We start from the raw sequence: 22,019 nt of genomic DNA on the forward strand, positions 1-22,019 counted from the left end.
TCATGCTCTCAACAAAAAAATATGCATCGAAAATTGTGAAAAATTGTGAAAAAATTGTGAAAATCTAGAAGTTGACGAGAGATCTCAAGATTTCAAAAAACGAACTATAGGCTTTATTTCACACAATACTTCATGAAAAAAAATCAAATCTTCATAATGTTCATAATCTAGAAATTAACGAGGTATCTCAAGATTTCATAAAAAAATTATAGGCTCCATTTATTCAAAATTATAGGCTCATGCAACTCCTTCAAAAAAATAACAAATTTCAATAATGTGGACCCACGTCCATGAAACCTGAAAAATTGATAATTTACTGACACTGGCGTTCACACAAGATTTCACGAAAAAGTTAAAATCTTCATGATATCAACAATCATACATCATAAGAACTCTGAATGACAATTCTATGGTCTGAACATTCGAATATTTTGAAAATCTAGAAATTAACGTTGAATCTCAAGATTTCAAAAAAAACGAACTATAGGCTACATTCTTCAAAAATTATAGGCTTCATAAAACTCACTCAAACACTCAGATTTCAAAACCTTCAACATTTGTGCTCTGAAACTAGCGTTCACACCAGTTTTCATGAGAAAAAAATTAAAATCTTCATATTGTTGAAAATCTAGAAATTAACGCGTGATCTCAAGATTTAAAAAAAAAATTATAGGCTTCATTTACCCAAAAAATTATAGGCTCATGCAAATCTTTCAAAAAATTATAGGCACATGCAAATCTCACAGATCTCACAATCATAAGCCATATGCACAAAACATGCAGCTAAGTCCATGAAACATGAAAAATTGATATCTTTCTGAGACTGGCGTTCACACAATGTCTCATGAAAAAAATCAAATCTTCATATTGTTGAAAAATTATAGGCTCATACAAATCTCTCAAAATATTACAAATCTCACAATCATAAGCCATACCTTCAACATTTGTGCTCTGAAACTAGCGTTCATACCAGTTTTCATGAGAAAAAAATTAAAATCTTCATATTGTCGAAAATCTAGAAATTAACGCGTGATCTCAAGATTCCAAAAAAAAATTATAGGCTTCATTTATTCAAAAAATTATAGGCTCATGCAAATCTTTCAAAAAATTATAGGCTCATGCAAATCTCTCAAAAAATTACAAATCTCACAATCATAAGCCATATGCACAAAAAAATGCAGCTAAGTCGATGAAACATGAAAAATTGATATCTTTCTGAGGCTGGCGTTCACACAAGATCTCATGAAAAAAATCAAATCTTCATAGTGTTGAAAATTATATGCTTCATTTATTCAAAAAATTATAGGCTCATGCAAATCTTTCAAAAAATTATAGGCACATGCATATCTCTCAAAAAATTACAGATCTCACAATCATAAGCCATATGCACAAAAAAATGCAGCTAAGTCGATGAAACATGAAAAATTGATATCTTTCTGAGACTTGCGTTCACACAAGATTTCATGAAAAAAATCAAATCTTCATATTGTTGAGAAAATTATAGGCTCATGCAATTCTCTCAAAAAATTACAAATCTCACAATCATAAGCCATACCTTCAACATTTGTGCTCTGAAACTAGCGTTCACACCAGTTTTCATGAGAAAAAAATTAAAATCTTCATATTGTCGAAAATCTAGAAATTAACGCGTGATCTCAAGATTCCAAAAAAAATTTATAGGCTTCATTTATTCAAAAAATTATAGGCTCATGCAGATCTTTCAAAAAATTATAGGCTCATGCAAACCTCTCAAAAAATTGCAAATCTCACAATCATAAGCTATATGCACAAAAAACACCAAGTCCATGAAACTTGAAAAAAATGATATCTTACTGAAACTGGCGTTCACACAAGATCTCATGAAAAAAAAATCAAATCTTCATAGTGTTGAAAATTATAGGTTTCATTTATTCAAAAAATTATAGGCTCATGCAAATCTCTCAAAAAATTACAAATCTCACAATCATAAGCCATATGCACAAAAAAATGCAGCTAAGTCGATGAAACATGAAAAATTGATATCTTTCTGAGGCTGGCGTTCACACAAGATCTCATGAAAAAAATCAAATCTTCATAGTGTTGAAAATTATATGCTTCATTTATTCAAAAAATTATAGGCTCATGCAAATCTTTCAAAAAATTATAGGCACATGCATATCTCTCAAAAAATTACAGATCTCACAATCATAAGTCATATGCACAAAAATGCAGCATCAAGTCCATGAAACATGAAAATTGATATCTTTCTGAGACTGGCGTTCACACAAGATTTCATGAACAAAATCAAATCTTCATATAGTTGAAAAATTATAGGCTCATACAAATCTCTCAAAAAATTACAAATCTCACAATCATAAGCTATATGCACAAAAATGCAGCATCAAGTCCATGAAACATGAAAAATTGGTATCTTACTGAAACTGGCGTTCACACAAGATTTCATGAAAAAAATAAAATCTTCATAATGTTGAAAAAATTATAGGTTCATGCAAATATCTCAAAAAATTACAAATCTCACAATCATAAGCTATATGCACAAAAAACACCAAGTCCATGAAACATGAAAAATTGATATTTTACTGAAACTGGCGTTCACACAAGATTTCATGAAAAAAATAAAATCTTCATAATGTTCAAATTCAACAAATCAACATTTGCAGCAAATCTCACAGATCTCACAATCATAAGCTATATGCACAAAAATGCAGCATCAAGTCCATGAAACTTGAAAAATTGATATCTTTCTGAGACTGGCGTTCACACAAGATTTCATGAAAAAAATAAAATCTTCATAATGTTCAAATTCAACAAATCAACATTTGCAGCAAATCTCACAGATCTCACAATCATAAGCTATATGCACAAAAAAATGCAGCATCAAGTCCATGAAACTTGAAAAATTGATATCTTACTGAAACTGGCGTTCACACAAGATTTCATGAAAAAAATGAAATCTTCAAAATGTTCAAATTCAACAAATCGACATTTGAAGCAAATCTCTCAAATCTCACAATCATAAGCCATATGCACAAAAAAACACCAAGTCCATGAAACATGAAAAAATTGATATTTTACTGAAACTGGCTTTCACACAAGATTTCATGAAAAAAATAAAATCTTCATAATGTTCAAATTCAACAAATCGACATTTGCAGCAAATCTCTCAAATCTCACAATCATAAGCTATATGCACAAAAAAACACCAAGTCCATGAAACATGAAAAATTGATATTTTACTGAAACTGGCGTTCACACAAGATTTCATGAAAAAAATAAAATTTTCATAATGATCAAATTCAACAAATCGACATTTGCAGCAAATCTCTCAAATCTCACAATCATAAGCTATATGCACAAAAAAACACCAAGTCCATGAAACATGAAAAATTGATATTTTACTGAAACTGGCGTTCACACAAGATTTCATGAAAAAAATAAAATTTTCATAATGATCAAATTCAACAAATCGACATTTGCAGCAAATCTCACAGATCTCACAATCATAAGCTATATGCATAAATTCCACCAAGTCCATGAAACTTGAAAAAATGATATTTTGCTGAAACTGATTTCACATAATCTTCATAGAAAAACTACTTCATTCACAGATTTCAAAATCTCGAGCCATTTGTACAATAATAATGCGGAATCAAGTGATAATTCTGGAACTATTTCATATGAGCGTATAAATAAAAACGTTAAAAAAAATAGTCCTAACCATTTATGCACAATTATAATGCGATGCGCATTAATTTTGGCCATCGGGTATATAAGCTCCACATTTTTCAATATTCGTCATTCCAGTAGCAAGCTCTTAACTCAGAAGTGCTGTTAGTCTGCTGGGAGCCCAAAGTGGGTTTGAACTTCTCAGATTTCTCCTCGCACTATGAACTTGGTGCATCAGAGATACAGAGAAAATATCTGAGAGGTTTTTTTGACCTTCTGGTTTGAACATGAGAACCGTATGTCGCGATACCTCATAGTTTTTCGCTCTTGAGTCTGGCCAGCTCATGTTGTCGATCACTTTGACATCGCCTGACGAATACGATCATTCTCTGTGATAGCCAATAGATCATATACAAAAAGCGATTTTGGCAAGTGATTTGTTATTTGCGTCTGGTAGCATGAGCATAGAAGTATAGCTTCGACGAGATTTGTTTCTCATTGCTCAATATGTTACGGTCTTGGATGCAATGCAATGATTTTGTCAACTTCGCAAAAACATTTTGGCAAAAGTAAAATTTGAGAGGCTACCATGAGTATGGAGGTGTCGTTAGACCAGCTTAGTATTGGTGTAAGGTGATGTACAGTACCAATACTAGGAACCGCTCATGGTCATCATGTCGCGCTACAGGCAATGAAAAATAGGGAGTGGCAACCTCGATGTATCGCTGTGGTCCGACACTCCACACAGTCTTTACAAAGAGAGAGGAAAACACAAGCAATCGGATGCTTATTCCTAAGTGTGCCCTGTCGAGTAACTGCCTTTAGCGTTGCCTCAGTTTTTTTTCAAAATTCAAAATTCAAACTTCAATCGCTTCTTTGCTCAGAAGTTGCGATACATAAAAGGAAATGCTTTCTGAGATTAAAGTTAGCATTTCCTGCCTGCAAGTAAAGCGAGCAAATATGCCTCTTTGTGCTTAAGAGGTGTGTTTGAAAGTGAACTCTGTAGCCTTCTCTTAGATCAAAAGAGAAATAAGTCTACGAGTTTTCGAGCCTAGCTTGTGGTTTTGGGTACTTGAAGTTGATCGCATATTTCCAATCGTTCACTGATCGATCTATGCGGCTGTAGCACTCGATTCTTGCTTCAGTATAGCCATTCATGTATCTGAGACCATAAGTTCGGCGTTGTGCCTACAACGAGTCAGCAATACCCCGTTTGTTACACCCGAGTAGTCCAGCACTCTACATTATAGGTGTAACAAATTGTAGAAGGTCGCCTGGAAGGCCTCTAATGGGTGCTGATTTTGCGTAGTGTATGACACTAGGAAAATAGGTTTCTGGCTCAGAGTTACCATTTTCCGACCTCGCTGATGCCGTGGGTAACCTGACCAATGCCAGTCACAAGTCTGGATGAAAAACAGGGAGTGACCACATTGCATAACAAAAATACTTTTCACATTGAATGTTTGACATTATAACAATTGTAAACATTTGCTTGTGTTTGATTTCATGAAAACAATTGTGTATAATTATGTATATTGATATGTTTGCAATGTTATGAATACTATGCATGTTTGTACTTTGTTATCTGCTTACATTTTGAATAAAACATAAACTGAAATTAGAAGCATTAGTTGTATATGAGAAATTTTCAATAGTTATGCAACGATTGAGTGAAACAAAATTTAAGCATCATGAAGACTTACGTCTTTTGAAATGCTTCAAACTGCAAAGCTCACTTCACTTTCACGTGAAAGCAATTTTTAAATTTCATCTCATATTTTTCAAAATCTTCAAACATAAGAAAAAACTCATGTTTCCTTTGCATTATAAGTTTAAGCTCTTATAATCTTCACTTCTCAGTCATTTATTCATTCTTGAGTTGAAGTCAAACATGTCAGATACAACGTTAAGCTTAATTAGCAATTTGGCAGATCGTGTAAAACACTGTGAATCTGACTTGCAGCAAATAAAGATATTCATTAGTACGCGAAGTAGCAAGCGCACTTTGGACGTGCTAAGAAAATTTCTTTCACTACTTCACAAATGTGTGAAAATATTGCAAAATACAGCGATTTCCATTAAACCTCCAAACAAGATGTGTAAACCGAAACAGAAGACCGGAGACCTATTGTCACAGGTTCAAAAGCTAAAAAATGACTTGAAAAATTTAAAAACAGACTTGAACAACATTTCACAGCGCTGTGGTAGGGAGAAAGAAGTTAACATTTTGGCTGACATGCGATTAGTATCCAAGATATTTCGAAAGACCACCACACTAGGAGACCTTCTCTGGCATCACCTCAGCATGAAAGAAGAAACGCGACAAGAGTTGCAACTACAAAACGATGAAAAAAACATTTGTCAAATTTGTGTTACGGACAAAAAGTGTATTGTGTTTACGCCTTGTGGCCATTTGACTTGTCATGCATGTTCAATCAAAACTAGTAAATGCTATTTTTGCAGAACTGTTGTTATTGGAAAATATCAAATTTATGAATAAATCATAAACAATTATTTGTATTTTTGCTTTCTGTTTATTTCATTTACATAGAAAGGTGAACTGTGTTAATCACTCAAACACTACCAGTTCTGATTTACACAGCTATGCTGTAGACAGCCGCAATACGCTAGTTAGCTCAAATTTCTAACATTGGTTTGCAAAGTTGTTGAATGCAAGTTCGAGAAATAATGTATACGCTTTTTAGAGTACTTCAAACTATTTAAACATACAGCAGTGACTGTACTATTCACACTTCACTTACTATGGCAAAACGATATACTGACATCGCTGGGTTTGCTGGACTACAGTACAATGATTATTTCAAAAGGTTTTGTTGGGAATGCCAATTGTGTTGTGCTGGAGTCTTTACGTTAGAACCTTGTCAACGACATGATCTTTTGAATATTTTCCCTCCAGCTGGCTACTGCCAAAACTGTTTTAAGTATGTGTGGTACTGTAATGATTGTAAGGCTAATGGAACGCCACCAAAAGTGCGAATGAGAAACTATTGTTTGTCATGTTTCTTCCACCGATTTGAAAATCTTGCAATCTTGGCCGGCTAACCCTGACGTGGTTGAAGAAAGTTTTCGATTGATTGTGACAATTATCTTGTTTCACAAAATAAAAAATAAAAACTTGAAATAAATTACTTTGTTTTTGTATCTGATACCAAGACGCTCATTTTTTTCTCAGATGATTTTCAATTTTCATTTTCAATTTTCATTCTCAATTTTCATTTTCAATTTTCATTTTCAATTTTCATTCTCAATTTTCATTCTCAATTTTCATTCTCAATTTTCATTCTCAATTTTCATTCTCAATTTTCATTCTCAATTTTCATTCTCAATTTTCATTCTCAATTTTCACATTCGTCATTTTCAAACAATATCCTCGTGGGACTAAACGCACTCATCGCCGATATCGGGTTGTATTAAGCTTTTGCGCATTTCCACGATAAAGTTAGCTAGAAATTAAAGATTTTTGCGCATTTCCACGATAAAGTTAGCTAAAAATTAAAGCTTTTGCGCATTTCAACGATAAAGTTAGCTAACAATTAAAGCTCAGTCGATTTTCTACGTTAAAGTTAGCTGAAAAAGATTGCTCTGTCGAATTTCCGCGATAAAGTTAGCTGTAAAAGAAAGCTTGCTTTTTCGAGAACAATTGCTGAACAATTATCATGAACAATAAAGATAAAAAGAAGTTGTAGTTTCAACGCTATGTTTAATATGTTTGAAATCAGAAAGGTACTATCACAAAATACATCTATCGTGATGCGTCAGTCACACAACCATTGATGTTGTAGTAGAGCTGAGACTTCAGGTCTTTCACTGGGGATGGGCTCTAGGCATGCCAAGACAAAGTTGATATACTGTTCCGAAACATTGGTCCCAAACTTAAGCGCAGCTCCTTTTTCAATGACGTACGATTCCCACGGAACATCATCGTGTAACATCTCATAGGCCATTATACCAAGTGACCAGACTGTAGACTTACGAGGGAAGCATACCTTGAACTGTCTCTCAGGAGCACGATAGGCAGGTGTGGAAACTTCATATGATTTCAAAGATATGCACTCGTCATCAGTTGGCACGCAAAACTCTAAATCACATAGGCGAACTTCTATGGTGTCTGGATCGATCAACACATTCTCTGGTTTCATGTCCATGTGCATCAATTGGCACTTGCTGTCCATTTCACAAAGAATCAAAATGATTTGCCACATAATGTCTTTCACCACAGGCTCAGGGATATCAAACTTTTCCACATAGGTAAATAGGTCCATTGGCATTCTTTCAAATACCACGCTGTAATTGCTCGCTCCATTTTTGGTCTTGTCATGGTAAATCTCACAATCGACCATGTGGTTGATACCTCGTACGCCCATCTGTTGCATAAGGCAAGTGTTAGCTATCTGGCGGGGTTTCGCAATGTTGACTCCACCACCGACCTTGTTTTACGACAAGCTGCTTGTCACCGTTCTTGCTATGTGCCTCAAACACCTTTCCATTTCCACCCTTTCCCAGAAAATGACCTTTACTTATACGAGTAAACAGAGACGACATATTGGCTCGAGTTTGAGACGCAAATGATGACTGGAGTTCTGTTTCAGTCCCCTTTATACGCAAAATATAAAATCACGTGATCACAAATATAATGAAACCATTTTAAACTATATCTGATGACAATGAACACTTTACGAAATAAGTAAGCAAATATGGCAAGTAAGGTAACACCTACATCACTGGGCATCTTCACCACGAAGCCAAAATTTCCAAACTATGCAATACCAACAAAACGATTGGAATCCTTCACAGAATCATCAACACCGTGGCCAGATGATAGTCACATTGACGTGAAGGAATTAGTTTCTGCTGGCCTAGTATACTCAGGTGTGGGCGATGCTGTCCGTTGTTACTATTGCGGCGGTGGTCTAAAACATTGGGAGATCGGTGATGATCCGATGTATGAACATGCGAGATGGTTTCCAACGTGTCCGCATATCGTTATTTGTAAGGGAAAAGATTACGTTGAAAAAGCAAGGCTGGGTGAACATCCATCCATATCAAAACAAAAGGAAAAGGTAAACCAATCCGATGAACAGGAATCATCAATTTCACGCCAAGAAACAGCCATGGAAGCAGCGGCTGAGTTTGGTTACCACATGGATTGGATACGCATAGCCGCTAGAATATACAGTGAAAGAGAAGGTCCGAATTCGCAGTTTCAAGCGAGCGATCTTATGTCAATTCTGATGGAGATGGAAGACGATCCAAGTATGGCGATAAACTATACTGCTGGTTCTGGTTCTTGCTGTGTAACTGAACAATCCCAAGATAGTCCATCAAATGGGCTAGAAACTGATCTAGAAGCATTGCAAGAAGAAAATCAAAATCTGAAGGATAAGCAAAATTGCAAAATTTGTCTTGAATGTCTTGCCGATGTGATCTTCCTTCCTTGTGGGCATATTGTAACTTGTCCACAGTGTGCTCACGCCAACAGTCAATGCCCTATTTGTCGCAAAGATATATTGGGCTTAGTCAAATGTCAATTTGCCGAATATTCGGAGATGGATGACGATGGTGTATATAAGACATCAAATCATTAATAATATCGACAAAACAAAAATACTGTTTAAGTTTCATATTTTATTTTCATTTCATTTTGGAGTGAAGTAATGTCGTGTCTGATTGAATGTCGGAGAGAATCGCCATACAGAGAATAACTGTTTAATGTTTTTGTTATATTGTTCACAAATTTTGAAATGACGTTACATATTGAGCAGCGTCGCGCGATTTTAGGCCTTCGGACATATATTTGCTATTACAATGTTTTAAGGTATTTGAATGAAATGATATTTCAGGAATATATTCTGAAAAATTCATGATGATATCACTTAAATTGCGTTAGATACGTGCTTACAAGTAAGACCATGTATTGCGCATTTTGAATACTAAATTTGACGTCATACAAATGACGTCGTTACGAAAGCACATTATTCAAATGAAGTGCAAACTTAATGTATCAATATTACAACTAGCTTATAATTTAGATTATTTTCTTATCACAGAATCTTCAAGGACCATTAATTAAGATAAAAATAATTAATCATGTTTTGTATTTTTAATACATTTGGCCATTTTAAACACAGACTATTATTCCGGACAAAATATGTCGGGACAAAATCCATGGTTGCTATGGAAACATGAGTAAACCAATGGTCATAAATTATCGAGAAAATTATGCACCAATGACAAATCTTAAAAAGAAAGAAGTTTGGAAGAAATTGATTTACATAGAAAAAATCATTATTTTTGGCATTTTTTACTAATGATTATTTCATTTGCAGTCATTATGTCCGAAGGCCCTAATCGCGCGACGCGGCTCATATATAAAACTTGTGTATCAGGAGTGTTTATTATTTATTTTATCATTTCAGAATAGATGATGTGTCTATGCATATATTATGTTATGGTGCAATATAGTATATATTTAAAATAGTTATTCTGTAACTGTTATTGCTTGATCTAATTTTGATAGAAACGAATTCCAGAAATTACTACTTTTCTTTACATTTTCAACATTTTACCCCAAAAGTTATATTTTAGAAACAATGATGTGTCAAAACACTTGGTATGTTATGGTGCTGTATAATTTGTATTAAATAGAGTTATTTTAGTATTTTTATTGGTATGTCTAATTTTTATATAAACAAATTCCTGAAATTACTACTTCTGTTTACTTTTTCCAAAATTTTACCCCAAACATTCTTATTTCAGAACATATGATGAGTCTATACATAAGGTATGTTATGGTGCTGTAAAACATCTTTTTACTACAGTTTTTCTGGTATTTTGTTGCTGAAACTAATTTTGATGCAGACTTATTCCAGAAACTCCTACTTTGATTACATTGGATGGGGGAAATGAATAATTTTGGAACAGAAATAAAGCTGAACATAAAAATAATGAATTGTTACGTTACGTTTTTCAGACAGTTAAGTGACACATTAATGCTAATTGAGGAATCCAAAAAAGATGCGTGGTTTCTTGAGTAGTTTTGAGTAGTATATATCAATTGCGTTTTTCGAATCTAAGAGAGACTTGGTTGTCCGGTTAGCGCAGTGTTTAGCGCACTCGTTTTCTCGAACGGGTACGATTACCAACATGGGCGTATGTGAGTTTGGTTAGTGGTCACCAAGCCGAACAAGTGCGTTTTCTATGGGAACTCCGGTTTACATCACATCACAAGACAACACTACGTGCAACATCGTGCCAACAATTGTGACTTAGTATAAGCTATCAGAGCTTTCTTCACAATCGTAAAATATATAACGTTTAAACTAAATCTTAGACTTTTAGGTCTAATTCAGATTTATGATTCCTAAGTGTGGGGTCCTTAGTTTTAACTGCTAAATTGAAATTACTACGCGATCTACTTGAAGCGTAGTTAAATGTAAAAATAAATCCGACATTGTAGAAAGTCCATTTACATCCGATGATGTTTCGAAGGAAAATGGCCGAGGTATTCCGATTGTTAGCAGTAGTTTTGCATTGTGGAAACGCCTCTTTGGACGAAACATTGTCTGTAATATCAAATACGATTTAATGTTAACATATTCTATCTCTATACAGCAAACTATTTCAAATTACACAAAAATAAAAATGGAATCACAGGCATTGGAAATTATCTTGCATACAGAGTAAACCGTAAACCATATGGGATAGTTGTTCAGAACCTTGTTTAAATTATCTACGTTTTAAACGTCATCGTTGTTATCTTTCAATTTTTTACTGCTCCATGAGTTTAATGGATACACTTGTGATCGGCTGTGTTTCTAACAGGTTTTGAGTCAACCAATTCACATGTACGAGTTAGAGTACGAGTACTTGTTTTATTTAAGTATATGAGCACCTTATCAATTAATTGAGTTTAAAAGTCAACAAAGATTTCGTTAATCACGTTGTTAAATTTAAAAAAAAGTTCTCAGCAGTCGGCCCAATGTTTAATTTTCTGATATTTTGTGAAGAGCTTTAGCTGTGCATTGTAAAAAGAACCAGAAATGTCTTATTTGTATTCTATGGTAGTTTTGCTCGCCATGTTTTGTGTCACGTGGTATGTGACGACCCATTTAGATATGATATAAAGTAAAAAGCGGCCCGATTCGCTTAAAATATGTTTTTCTTTTTTCTTTTTTCTTGAATGTCAACGAAACATTTTATTGAGGGTGGGGTGGGGGGGGGGGTATGTACACTGCACTTAGCTCTTGAGTTATATCTTTTTCATCAAACGTCATGAGAAAATGCTCAGATTGTATAACCAGATTGTTTCTGTCCTCAGCATACACTTATACGACGGGCACACATGTTGCCATGAAACGTGGGTGATTATTACTGTGTAAACATGCAACATTCCGTTGCGCTGACCTTTCCAATTAAAGTCCCAGACCCACTTAGGATTAAATAATTAGAGAAAACATTGCATATCAAGCAAAAATAAAAGTGTGAAATAAAGTTTGGTAGTTAATGGTAAAACTTCGAGGTAACTATAATAAAATCTCAAATAATGTTAATAGTAAAACTCCGAGGTTAAAGTTAACACGAAACTTTATTAAACAAAAACGGATGGTTAATACAAATACAAAGCGAATCCCTTACTCGACCACTGACTCACTATATGCTAGTGAGGTAGATAAGTGAGTGGAACATAGCACTATTCACAAACAGTACCTGAGCAGTTGCCGGACTCTTTTCGATGTTTTAGACTGGAGAAATAACTAGAAAAAAATGAACATTTCAATATGAAATATCACATGAAGAAAATAAGCTTCAGTTTATAAAATAAATGTGATGCAAATCGAATGACAAAACAACAACAACAATGCTGTTTATTGAAATCCTGTCGACGTAATGTGTCAATACTAACTGTCTTATTAAGTCGCTTTTCTTCAGTTGAAAACTGTAATTAAGATTAATTTGTTCAAACAAATAATGGTTTAACAAATAACTTCCTAGTTAAAAATTGATAATTCTTAGTATATAAAGCAACATAGAATTTTGAGCAGTAAGAAAGTCACGTGATATGCAAATTTCGTAACGAAGTCGTTCGCGCTAGGTTAAGATTAAACTTCCGCATTTGCTGCTTTTTTATTTTGATAAAAGGTTTTTTTAACATCCTGTGGGTTAAGAAAGGTAAAAAAAGTTTAAGATAGGCCCATTTGGATATTCATATGAAAAACCAGTTTACATCACTAAGACGTACTGGGACTTTAATGATTATAAAGGACAACCCGCCATTTTATTGTTGTAAGTGCATTAACAGTATGTGTTCACATATGTAATGTCTAACTTTTCTATCCACAAATGCGCATAATAGGGCAACAATAGTTTTCTGTTATCAAAAGCTATGTATATGTATATAATGCTTTAGAAATTTGATACACACACAATAAAAGTATCTCTGGCATTGTTAAAAGCCGAAAACACTTCATTTTTAACTTTCAATACTTTTTTATATAGAAACAAAACATAAAAGAATATACATCACAAGGCAACTAAAATACTTAGGATCTGGGCAAAAAAAGGGTAGTTCGGGAAACCGTAGAAAAAAATATTTCTTTACGCTTAAAGGAAATCCCCTATAAGCCGATGTCCAGTTTCATGGATTAGATGTTTGCTCGAGATCGTCACTTGTTAGTTTTTCCGTTGTTGTTTTTTGTCCAGTAGGATAACGACATCACTCGATGATTATCTTGATTAAAAATACATTTGCATGTCTTTTGTCCTTGATTATAATGTGAATATTTCATCTGTCCATTGATCGGACAGTTTTGAACATTTACAACTTTGTCCGGCGCTATGTGGAACCAAATAAACGTGCTGGATCATCTCTATGTCCGAAACAATGGAGCTATGTATGACCAAAATGTTCAAAAATCACATTCTTACATTAAGTGAAATATGTGACCACGAATACAAATCGATCTGTGAAACTGGGTTGAATCATTCCTGGATCAAAATGCAGTACTTATAACCCCATTGGACAGATCATCTTTAACCAACAGGGCCATTGTAACTTTAAACAATCATTGTAAAAGACAACTACATACAAGATGCTTAAGGAAGTAGTTTGGAAAAATTAAGAATTATTTTCTCCGTCTTAATTTGTATGCATTAGATAACTCAATAAATGCAGCAGTTGGCCATTCTTGTATTGTCCTCTATCACTGTCCTGAACGCTCCCTATCTCAATAGTTGCAAAAGGTTGTAGGTTCATAATTCTCCTGGTCCAATATGTCATACAGAAAGAAGATGTTGAATGTAGAATCAAAAAGCTTTCTTTTCAGGCACTCCAAATTGAATAGTACTGTAACATTTGAAGTGCCAAGAATTTGTTGGATTCCTAGGCAACAGGTATCAGGTGTTGCAGTACATTTGACAAATACTTTTCACCAGTCCTTGTAAATCTAAAAAAGCTTTTATTTCGCAAAAGTAGTTCATATAACTATATTAAGGTTGCTAAATCAGAGTTTGAATGATTATGTAAACTAGATGTGCCTTCAATTGCAGCAATTTGAACTCCAGCTCATAATATCAATTAAGCTGGTTAAGCAATACTGCAGTTCCTTGGTATGGGGATTGCTTTATTTACTTGAATAAACAAACAGTTCTTGCGTTGTAAAGTACAATGTATTAACATGCATTTTTCTTGCCCTGATTCCATCCAAGCCTTAAATCTTAGATCAACATGTACTTGGGGCTATGTTTAATATCAATGCGAACTATAAATTATGTTCAGTTTAGTGCCACTTATGATATTTCATTCCACATTCAAAAACACTAACATGTTCTTTAAAACCAATATCCTATGTTATGATAAAACTATTGCCAAGTTGGTAATTTGAAAAGACAAGAAATTATATCTGGTAAGGGTTTGACATAGTTTTTCTAGACAGCTGGACTTGTTTTGCAGTTACTTTGAAAATCTTCAAAAGCTAAACTGAACAAGACTGGAGCAAAAAAACTCACAATACCAAATGTGGTTTTAAAGACTTACGAGATCATTCTCACATCACCTATACCATTAGTTCTTATCTTCAAACTTAAGTCAACATAATAATTAATGTTTTACATAATTATTGCAATGAATAAAACATATTGCAATAAGTGCCAATAACATAACAATCAAGTATGATCACAATAGGCCTAAACATGAGATTTCAACATTTTCCTGATAAACAATAAATAATTTTACTTAACAATTTTCCCATTATTTACACAAGCTGAAAAACTGGTCTCTGTTGGAATACTTCACATATTTCATGGCTTTCATCATTCAAACTAACATTTTGCTTGTTATTTCAATATTCAATGATTTTGTAAACATTCATAAATGATGGTTAAAATGAACATTCATGCTAATAATGCCTACCAAAAGCACCTGACTGACCAATCAGTATCAGCCCTTTTGGCAGGGCTTATTGGTGGTTCGTTGAAATCAACCATGACCTCCCACAATCTTCACTGATCAACAGTAGTTAATGAATTGTTTCAATTGTTCTTATTTTCATAAACTTAAAAAACAACTGCAGTGAATAAAATTTATTCCTCATCACTGAGTGAAAGTTTAGAAAAATGAACGAAGCCGAGTTATATCTAGTAGGATATCAAATCCTACAAATGTATTCATCATTTTATATAACCGTTTTTAGTAAATGCTAAATTTTTAAAAGTCTAAAAAGTTTCATTTTTTGTATATCAAAGAACATTTGTGTGTATACTTTTGATGATATTTTGTGGTTCATTTAATTTCATTCTTGTTTCGTTTAGTGTTCAATCCCAAGCTTTGACTTGTTCACATTTAAGTGCAAGAAAAGTCACTTAATAATGATCTGAATAAATGCATTATAATGTAAGGTCACATAAAGGATATATTGTGCTTTTTAAAAATAACATGTTTTCATCTGTTTAAAATTATAATCAAATGCAGTGCATTGAAATTTTATTATGAGTTTAAAGCTGCACTCCCACACATTGAACGTTTTGACAACTTTTTTATTTTTTGTCTTGGAACGAGCCATTTTTTGCGAAAATCCATGGAAACCAGTTATATAAGACTGCTGACCAAAATTTAGATAGCAGATTTTTATATTTAAGTTAAAAAAAATGATGTTTAAGCATTATTCTTAAACTGTTAGTAACTGTTTAAGCCATAACACATTAATTTTCGAAAGGAAATATGACAAACTACGAGCTGATTGTTTGTCAGCAATCTGACATCATTGTTTAAAGATGTTAACGCAAAAATTTGCTCTTTCCAAGACAAAAAAAAAGTTGTAAAAACGGTAAATCTGTGAGAGTGCAGCTTTAAACTATGACAGGAATAATTCAAGGGAATGATTTTTTTGTGATTTCTAGCATTAAAATTGTCTGAATCGCATGCAAATTTATAAATTATGTAAGGTATTCTCACATTAGTCACACTTTTTGAACTTTGTGCTGTCTTCTTTTTGTTTGTCTCAAATTAATACAGCATTGGCTTCACTTGTTGTTTATGAAAGGGACTGTACACCAGATTGGCACCAAAAAAGTTTTTTTTTTTCCTGTAACGAATCTAAGGACACTTTTTTAATAAAATATATTACTCTTTGATATCGTTATTGTAAATAAAATACCAAAATAAAAAAAAATTGCAGTGAAGTGTCGTATTTACTATGCTATGAAGACTTACTTTTACTGGGTGGAAATTTCCAGATGTATACCTAACACGCTAATATCATGTAATAACATCAACGGCAGATCACGCATATGGAATGAATTCTACTCGGTAGACATACCTAGTAATCTATTTTTAATGGAAAAACACGAAATAACTGCTATTAATAAATCATTTGTAAACTATGGCGATCATCAGTTAGTAAGTTTCAATGCATTAATAGTACACATCGATACCAAGTTTATGTAAATTTTCTTTAAAGTTTTGCTTTTTCATCATTAACTGAGTACACCCCCTTTAAACTGTAGTTTATAATGTCTGTGATATATTAATAGTTATGGTCTACAACCAAGATTTGTTTTAATTATCCAGGTTTCAAACTGCATTGTGTATGCGATTGGAAAGGTAATCTTGAAAGCTCACTTAGTATAATTTTAACAAATAACATTCACCCTGCAAGGTACTCATATTTGGATGATACATAAAGATTTGCACATTCATTTATGTATAATTGCATTTATTAATACAGGATACCTTTTTCAAATCTTTGATTTAGATTGCAAAGTATAACTTATATAAATAAATATATATTCTTTACGTTATCTGAATACACAAGCTAATGCATCAGTCAATTGTAACCATGCTCGCCCCCGGTCCCGGAATAGCGGGGACTTTTACTTTCGGTCCAACCAATCCCAGCTAAAATCCCCGCCCTATGGAGATAATCTGATGGTAAAGTCCCCACCAAATGCCCCCGCACCCAAGGGACATTAGGTTAAGCCCCATCCACACTGTATTTTCAGGGAAGACCCGGCACTGCGGGGCCACCTGAAAGGTAAAAACATGGCTTATTTCGCCGGCTATCCCGGGTATACCCCCGGATGTAAGAGCCGTATTTACAATTGACTGCATAATGATCCATAGTGATCCAATCTCATGCCAAGATGATTTCTGGTCTGACATCGCGAGGTTAGTTGTTCTTAAGCATACAAAAGCCTGGACAGCATTTGAGAAAGACTGTTGTGAGGTTAAATCTTCATTACTTCACTATTCCACAACATTGGGTGATAAGGGAAGTTTATTGAATATTTTGAATTTAATTATGTTCCCTTAACGCCACAAGTCAACTGATTAATTAATACAAATTCAATTCTATCTCCACAATATTCGGCACTGCATTGTAAAATAAAACTCAAAAGTTACACTTGTAAATTATTTAACTAAATACCTTTCCCTCAAATAGTTCACAAATTTATATTGATCTATCAACAGCAATGCATCACCATACTGTATCTCTGACTGATTTTTTATTTTCATTCTTGGCTAGAAAACAACAAGTGAGCACAAAGCGTCTTCAGAAAAAGAACTTGTAAAGTATGCACCAGTCAATTATAACGACCCCCCCCCAAGGGAATAGCAGGTACTTTGACTTTTGGTCCAGCCAATCCCCGGTAAAATCCCTGCCCTGGGAGAACGAACTGGTGGTAATATCCCGTGAATAACGTTCCCGCACCCAGGGGATCTAAGGTAAGAGCAATTCCCTGATATATTTTTAGGGAAGACAAAACCACCGCAATCACCCGGCATTGCGAGGACACTAGTTCTGGCTTCCATAACTTTAGTGTTGATATTTATTTTTTTGATGTTTACAACACGTCCAAGAAGGATATATATAATATGTTCGCTGAAGTTCTTTTATATAATAGCTACGAGGACACCTGAAAGGTAAAACACAGCCCTTTTCCCCGGTTTATCCCCGAGGGGGCCGTGGTATCAATTGACTGGTGCATTATAAGAGAGGAAATCAAAATTGAGCATGCAAGATTGTTTTATCAATGGCGATTGCTTATCACCATATCATTGAACAAAATGTTTAAAGTAATTATGTACTTACACTGAGAGTGGCTCCAAGACTGTTCTATGCACATAGGTAAACAATCATCTTATTCACAGATTCTGTGCACATATTCATACATTTGGCCTCATTTAGAATGAAACTTCATAAATAAGTATGCGCATATTTGATATTTTTTTATCTCCATTTTGCGAAATTGAAATTACATGATTTTTTCAAACGAACTTGTATTGCTTGAAAATTTACGTGTCAAATTAAAAATGCTACCCAATCACGGTAAGATGAAAAGAAATCCGTTTGATGGTGGTAATCATTCAATGTCGGCTTTATTTCCTCAATAAAACACTATGAAATTCACATCATCAGCATCCGGAAGTGGTGATAACATACATGGCTGAATCATTCGGACGCTCTGATCAGAGTACATTTTGAGGTCAATAAGTAGACTGGTACCCTGATTTACTTTTCCTAAAAATATGAAGTTATACAGGTACGCGGCATATGGTTTTTAGTTAATATTAATAGTATTTGAACAATAAATACCAAAAATCATGTTGTAACTAAAAAAGTGCTAAGTGCCATGCGATGATTAGTTAAAAAAACTTTGTGTCGAAAAGAAAATACCACGGAAACATGCAAATTATGTCGAAAAAAGAACAGGGACCGACTTCGGAATACCAACATTCTATACAAAGGATAACAATACTTTTTTAAACCAACTTTCCTGGTTGTTTTCTACTTAGACCGCACGCTTTATTCGCTTTACGTATGAATTTACAAGACATTTCTAATGCGCGACAGGCGCCGCGGTTAGCTGATACTGGTTTCATTTCGGATAAAAGGGAAAGAGGGTACCAGTCTATCAATACAGAGCATTGAACGGAAAAAAATTCGATGCGTACTTTTCCAATATGTTCATATTCTTATTGCATACAATCTGACCGTATGCAAGAACATTCATGTAGTTAACCCGATTAACTCACTCGCTACGTATGAATTTCTTGTGCTTCATTAAATAACATACAGTTAGCTTGAATTGTTAGGAGAACTATTTTTATTGGATGTTTTCATTGTAATCAGTTCTGGTACTACTTATGATTATTCAAATTCGCTAACCGCAATCCAATCAAAATACAGCGTATGAATACATTACGTCAGTGAACCCCCAGTTGCGGCTTGAATATGCAGGTATCGCGTTTATGGCTATGAACTAGGCCACAAGTGCCCTAGTCCAAAAACCTCTCCTTTAAGACAAATATTCCACGCTATACTACCAAAACGCGTAAAATAAATATTACTAGGCTTTACAATTCTCGAAACTACGTTCTCGAAGTTAGCTCGATGCAGTGACAAGCTCATTGGCAAACAATACCTTCAGCGTTATACTATTTTCAACAATATTTAAACACAATCAATCGTCCTACGGTCCCACTCATACAAAAGATAACTGTACTGAGGACTAAGTTTGACACTCTTAAGTAAGCATTCTGAGATAAAACAAATAATCTCAACCTGTCCATGGTCCTGTAATTGCTCGAATTTTGAATTTCGTGTGTGCAATGATTAAAAGCCAACTAACAATATAAAATGCCTTGTTTATTTGTTCAATGATCAATTGAAGCTTACACTCGTAAATAAGGTAATGATAAATTATTTATTGCAGTTATCTATCACCTAAAAAACCTTCAAAGACAAATGCAGAAATCTTATCTTTTTTTAAATGGCGGCCATAACAAAAGATATATTGTTGTGTTTGTTTCAAATACATTAGAAAAAATATCAATGCGTTTAAAAGCAGTCAGTCCGTAAAACATATACTAGTATGTGAAATTTTATAGCCAATGTTCATCCAAATATTAAGTGATACATATATAGGTTTAAATTTTAACAATTATAAGTTAAGAATACAATACATTCATCAAAAGTATGAGGAGAGTATAACTATTATTCTATTATAATCATAATAAAGTAAAAAATAGCTATGTTTAAGTCGTTGTGACCTCGATAAATACTTCGAGATAAAGAGCGTTTGATATAACCGAAGTACACACTATTTTGAACTAAGGTTCCTGTTAGTACTAGCCGCGTTGCCACTGCGATTGCACGGCGTTGTTCAATTTTCCAGAGCGCCGTGAGATCGCAGGAAAAAAAATGATATTTTTCATGAAGATCGCGATGTCACCGCGTTCTCACGGCGAACTTCGCGGCGTGCGTCTGCGCACATACGGAGTTCTAGTTGGCAATTTGCTGCGTGCATCGAGCTGTCACGGTGTGCGATGTAGATATGCAAGGCGCGTCAACGACTTTCACACTGCGCTGATGGTGTTTTGTTTTGCACTACCTTAAAAACATTTTCACCCACCTCAGATAAGTTAATCCAAAAATTTGACCGTGCTAGAAATTATTAGTTTGCCCACGGGCAAAGATAAAACAAGTACCCATATGGAACTCCTTTTTTATTGTCATCACACACTTGTCTCCCTTGTTAAAGACCGTCGTTTGTAGCATCATAGAAACCTTGCCTAGTGGCAATATTTAGAATCCTAATTAATTATTTATCGCTTTAAATGGCACTATAAAGTTTTCTCGCACCATTCAAGAAATAATGTTGCACTCAATCCAGAACTATTTCAAGAAACATTTTACTATTGACGTAATCTGAATCACTGCGCTCATATTCATGCCATCTGCGAATTATCACATATCTATGCGCAATTATTTTCACTACGCACAAATGAGTTCCAGCGAAAAAATACAATTTTACTTTAGTTTTTTTGTTTAACTGAAGTGGGAGAAAAAGCACCTACCATAGCCGCTCGTAAAAAATAGGTTCATCCCAACCCTCGCGCGGGGTGCTCAAAACACCCTACGCTCCTGTTTGAATGAACCTTCAGTTCTCCATTCTTCCATTTGCTCTCGGGCAGTTGAGAACATGCCCGCAAAAAGAAGTGGAAAAGAGAAGCAGGCAAAATGAGATCGGCAGCGTCTGCATCATTCGGGATCTGCTGGACCTGAATATAGGCAGGCAGTATTATTGCTTTCTGTTGCACATCATTCATGGTGAAATTAATGTTTATTTTCATATATCAGTTCCTTTATAAATTCGAAACCCGTTGGCTCGATATCGCTTGGCTCGAATTCCTCGTTGGCTCGAAATGGATGTCAAGGACCGATTCTCTTGAACTCTTTATAATCATTCCCGCTTGGTTCGATGTTCGCGAGGCTCGAAGTATTTAGGCTGGTCCCTGCGACATCGAGTCAACGGTTTCGACTGTACTATTTTGTTGGGTTAATTCATTGTCCTACCAACGCAGATAGACGCGGTCGGAGCGCACTGGGAGCGCAATGATCGCCGTTGGGGCTCTGTAAAACCGTCGTAAGAGCGCAGTCAGCAAAATAAAACTCCCTGATAGCACCGTAGACTCGCCGTTTATTAGGCAGTAGAGACGCATTGTTATCTAAGAGAATGCTCCTCGATCGCCGTGCAAGCGTCACCGTTAACCATTGCGTTCGGCCTACGGCCTCAGTGTGCGCCCGCGGCGATCCTGAGTCGTTGTTAGAGACCTTTCAAGGCTGCTAAGGTGACTTCATGGCGACCCCACAGCGCTATTATCAAATCGCCGAGCGACGGCGATTGTTTTTGTCATGCTCAAAGTGCGTACCGTCGCTCGGCGTTCTATGCAACGCGATGCAACTACGTTGCCGCGGCGATGCTTGCGATTCCAATACGCGCTGGTCAGGGTTCTGCATTTGTCGACGACGTGGGAACGCGGCCCTAGTGTGACA

The 22,019-nt window shown here is 34.8% G+C and overlaps 2 protein-coding genes across 2 annotated transcripts; one reads left to right on the forward strand and one right to left on the reverse strand.

Moving 5' to 3' along the window:
* Nucleotides 1–7,429: 7,429 nt before the first annotated feature.
* Nucleotides 7,430–8,051, reverse strand: LOC128221751 (uncharacterized). The gene is made up of 2 exons (XM_052930353.1): nucleotides 7,674–8,051; nucleotides 7,430–7,507 (listed from the first exon to the last, which is right to left on the reverse strand). The coding sequence occupies exons 1-2, from the start codon at nucleotides 8,049–8,051 to the stop codon at nucleotides 7,430–7,432; spliced, it is 456 nt and encodes a 151-aa protein (XP_052786313.1).
* Nucleotides 8,052–8,381: 330 nt separating this feature from the next.
* On the forward strand, nucleotides 8,382–9,272 carry LOC128221753 (baculoviral IAP repeat-containing protein 7-like). Its single transcript, XM_052930354.1, has one exon. It carries the CDS (start codon nucleotides 8,382–8,384, stop codon nucleotides 9,270–9,272), a length of 891 nt encoding a protein of 296 aa, XP_052786314.1.
* The last annotated feature ends 12,747 nt before the right edge of the window (nucleotides 9,273–22,019 follow it).

This window comes from Mya arenaria, chromosome 16, assembly GCF_026914265.1.
Source record: "Mya arenaria isolate MELC-2E11 chromosome 16, ASM2691426v1".
NCBI classification, from domain to species: domain Eukaryota; kingdom Metazoa; phylum Mollusca; class Bivalvia; order Myida; family Myidae; genus Mya; species Mya arenaria.